The sequence below is a fragment of the Chinchilla lanigera genome, unplaced genomic scaffold (assembly GCF_000276665.1).
Source record: "Chinchilla lanigera isolate Chin_1 unplaced genomic scaffold, ChiLan1.0 scaffold00140, whole genome shotgun sequence".
Taxonomy (NCBI): domain Eukaryota; kingdom Metazoa; phylum Chordata; class Mammalia; order Rodentia; family Chinchillidae; genus Chinchilla; species Chinchilla lanigera.
Genome location: NW_004955541.1, coordinates 2578373 through 2582150, shown reverse-complemented (window position 1 = coordinate 2582150; position 3778 = coordinate 2578373). Strand labels below are relative to the sequence as shown.

General features: G+C 65.0%; 1 protein-coding gene across 1 annotated transcript; it reads left to right on the top strand.

Moving 5' to 3' along the window:
* Positions 1–327: 327 nt before the first annotated feature.
* Mvd (mevalonate (diphospho) decarboxylase) lies at positions 328–3567 on the top strand (the record flags this gene model as incomplete). Its single annotated transcript, XM_013507990.1, is given in 9 exon segments — positions 328–398; positions 660–774; positions 923–1069; positions 1164–1363; positions 1464–1538; positions 1620–1838; positions 2034–2149; positions 2724–2832; positions 2995–3567. Coding segments are annotated over 9 exon segments (1139 nt in total), but the record flags the coding sequence as incomplete, so codon positions are not given.
* Positions 3568–3778: the final 211 nt, after the last annotated feature.

Below are 3778 nucleotides of genomic sequence, written 5' to 3'. Positions count from 1 at the left end.
AGGAATTGGCTTCTGTCTGGGGGACAGGCAGACGGAAAGACAGCCAAGAGCCTGCATTGAGTGCCCGCAGGGCCCAGCAGATGCTCAGGGTCGGTTTGTGGAGTAAACGGAAGAAAATTACTTGGAAACAATGGTGCAGGCAGGCAGACAGCCCTGGGGTCATCGAGGCAGCCCAGGAGGCCTCCTGCAGACGGCGGGCAGCCAGAGGGGCTTGGACTGTGGAGAGCCAGGCAGAGGCGCGGTGGGGGCTGCGGGGCGGGGTGTGTGACAGCAGGGAGCACAGTGAGAGGGGGCCTGGGGCCCACTGACCTCTGTCCTCTGTTCCAGGGGGGAAGCGAGATGAGGAGCTGATCCTGCCCCTCAACTCCTCCCTGAGTGTCACTCTGCACCAGGACCAGGTGAGCACCTAAAGGCCAGGCGGAGGTGGCCTTGCGTGGGGCCCCGGCCGGCACTGCCCTTGAGCCGCCTTCTGGCGTCGAAGGGCTCGGCCATGCACTGGGCCCTCGCTGCACAGGCACCCGTCCACCAGCCACGGTCCCCTTGGGAGCTCCCTGCCTTGGCCTCCTGCTCCCCCAGGGCAGCTGGTTGGGGAGGAGAGGCCTGCCTGGCCTGTCAGTCCTGCCCGGCCCTGCCCTGACGGCCCTGGGGTTTGCTCCCAGTTAAGAACGACCACAACAGCTGCCATCAGCAAGGACTTCTCGGAGGACCGGATCTGGCTGAACGGCAGGGAAGAGGATGTGGAGCAGCCGCGCCTCCAGGCCTGCTTGCGGGAAAGTAAGCAGGGTTGCGGGGGCCGGGGGCCGGGGCCAGGCCCTCCCAGGAGTGGGCCTGAGAAGTGGGGAGCGGGCTGTGCCCTCCTGCAGACTCGGGGCAGGTGGGGTGTCAGGAGGAGCCACACGTGTCTCGTCCTCCCTGCCCACAGTCCGCCGCCTGGCTCGGAAGCGCAGGAACACAGGGGAGGGGGACCCGCCAACCCCCAGCCTCAGTGACAGGGTGCACGTGGCCTCCGTGAACAACTTCCCCACGGCCGCCGGCCTGGCCTCCTCAGCAGCGGGCTTCGCCTGCCTCGGTGGGTGCCCTGGGCCGCCCCAGCCCTGCCAGCCCAGAGCCCGGTTCCCAGGTGGCTCCCAGCAGGCCCCTGACCATGCTCTTCCCGCCTGCAGCCTACACTCTGGCCCGAGTCTACCAGGTTGAGGGCGACCTCTCAGAGGTGGCTCGCCGGGGCTCGGGCAGCGCCTGCCGCAGCCTGTATGGGGGCTTCGTGGAGTGGCAGATGGGGCAGCGGGCAGACGGCAAGGACAGTGTCGCCCGGCAGGTGGCCCCTGAGTCTCACTGGCCCCAGCTCCGAGTTCTCATCTTGGTGGTGAGTAGGGGGCTGAGGGCAGGAGCAGCAGCAGCTGGCCCAGGCCCAGGGGTCGGGAGTGGCCCTACGTGGTGTGAGGCCCAGCACTGCTTCCTGCCAGGTGAGCGCGGAGCGGAAGCCAACGGGCAGCACAGTGGGCATGCAGACCAGTGTACAGACCAGCGCCCTGCTCAAGGTGAGGGGCGGCCGTCTGTGCTCCTGTCCGCGGTGGCAGAGCTGAGCCCCCGGCTCCCCTGGACACCTAGCTGCTTTGCAGTTCCGGGCCGAGGCGCTGGTGCCGGCACGCATGGCAGAGATGGCCCGCTGCATCCAGGAGCGAGACTTCCCCCGCTTCGCCGAGCTAACCATGAAGGACAGCAACCAGTTCCATGCCACCTGCCTGGACACCTTCCCGCCCATCTCCTACCTCAACGACACGTCGCGGCGCATCATGCAGCTGGTTCACCGCTTCAACGCCCATCACGGGCACATGAAGGTGCTGACCCAGGACGGGCGTGGGTGTGGCTACACGTGCCCCGCAGGGGCGGCTCCAGGCTGTGCTAGGTGTTTGTTTTCTGACCAATGTGCTGATGGGACCCCTTGGGTCACTGCTCACCACTCTTGCTGAGTTCTGGGCAGACAGGGTCTGGTCTGGGGTGAGTGTGGGGACAGCGCACCGCTGTGGTTCCAGGTGGCGTACACGTTTGATGCAGGCCCCAACGCTGTGATCTTCACCCTGGATGACACCGTGGCTGAGTTTGTGGCCACCGTGAGGCATGTCTTTCCCCCAGAGGCGAACGGAGACAAGTGAGTATGGGCCCTCCCCCTCCCAGGCGACAGGGTCCAGGATGAGTGTCCTGCCAGGTGCCCCTGGGGACCACAGCTCAGCTTGCCTGGCTCACAGGGCACATGTCCCTGTGCTGGTGCCCACGTCCCCCGCTTAGGAAATAGCACCCCCTGCCCAGTTGTGGTGACACATGCCTGTCAGCAGGAAGCTGAGGCAGGAAGATTGTAAGTTTGAGCCCAGCCTGGACCTTGTACCTAGTGAGACTGTTTCAGAACAACAAAAGAGAAAAAAAGAAACTGTCCATGAGCTCAGGGACCCTTGTGGTCTTGCCCCAGCTAATGGTGGCTTTAGTTTGCTTTAGGGAGCTCCTTGTATCCCGAGGAACAGGTTAAATATCTGGACATTTAAAAACAAATGATTTGAGCAAAGCCCTGGTTGCCTGTCGGAGGCAGCGCAGGGCACGGATGTGTCGGCTGCAGCGGGGTCTTAGTTCCCCTGTGCTCCATCTCCCCAAGTGCATCCGAGGCCCCGACTCAGGTCGCCCCACTCCCAGGCTCACAGGGAAGGACACACACTGCTCCTCACTGTCCCCAGGTTTCTGAAGGGGCTGCCGGTGACACCTGTCCCTGTCTCGGATGAGCTGAAAGCCACACTGGCCATGGAGCCTGTCCCCGGAGGCGTGCAGTACATCATTGCCACACAGGTGAGATGGGGCGTGGCAGCTGCTGCTCCTGCAGGGCCGGGCCTGCAGTGTGGGGCCCATGGGGCGGGCACACGAGGGCAGGGTGCAGCCTGGGCGGGCTGGGTGAGCTGGCAAGATGGGTGCTCGGGTCACGAATGACCTCAGGCTGATGTCTGTCCCCAGGTGGGGGCGGGGCCGCAAGTCCTGGACGACCCGGACGCTCACCTCCTGGGCCCTGACGGCCTGCCGAAGCCCAGGCTGGCTGCCTGACCCCACTTCAGAACTCTGCCTGCACGGGATGCTTGCTGGAACCAGGGGCTGGTGTGATGGCCAGGCCACGCCTGTGGGGACACACAGGGCTGTTGGCTGTGGGGCAGGTCCCCCAACAAGTGCCTCACTGTCCCGGGGGTGCTCTGCTAAGATGGGCATTGGACCAAGCCCCGGCTGGTGCTGGTACCTGGAGTCTCCCAGGCTCCCCACAGCACCAGGCCAGGAACCCTACCCAGCAGCGCCTCTGGGAGGCTGAGGCAGGAGGATCGCAACTTCAAGTTCAGTCTGGTTAATTTAGCGACTTAGACCCCGTCTCACTGGAAGAAATGCAGGGAATGTAGAGCGCAGGGTCAACCCCTACTACTGCCAAAAAACAAATGCGTAAATAAAAAGAAATCGAAAGACTAGCAACCCCTCCCTGCAAGGCAAGGGCCTGCCTCGGCCAGTGAAGCGGGTCATCCCGCAGAATAAAGGGAGTTGAGCGACGCCTCCGCCTGCCCAGCCCCCTGACCCCGCGACGCAGAGGGCGCCTCCTCGCAAGTTCCAGGAAACCGGGCCCCTTTCCTCGGGGTGCCCTGACCCTGCGCGGCCACCCCCGCGGGGGTCAAGTCCTCGGGAGCAGGCCGCCCTCCCACCCGGCCGGGTCTTGGACGGGGCTTCCGGGTCCGCTGGGTGGGACCGCGGCCGGGGCGGGGCG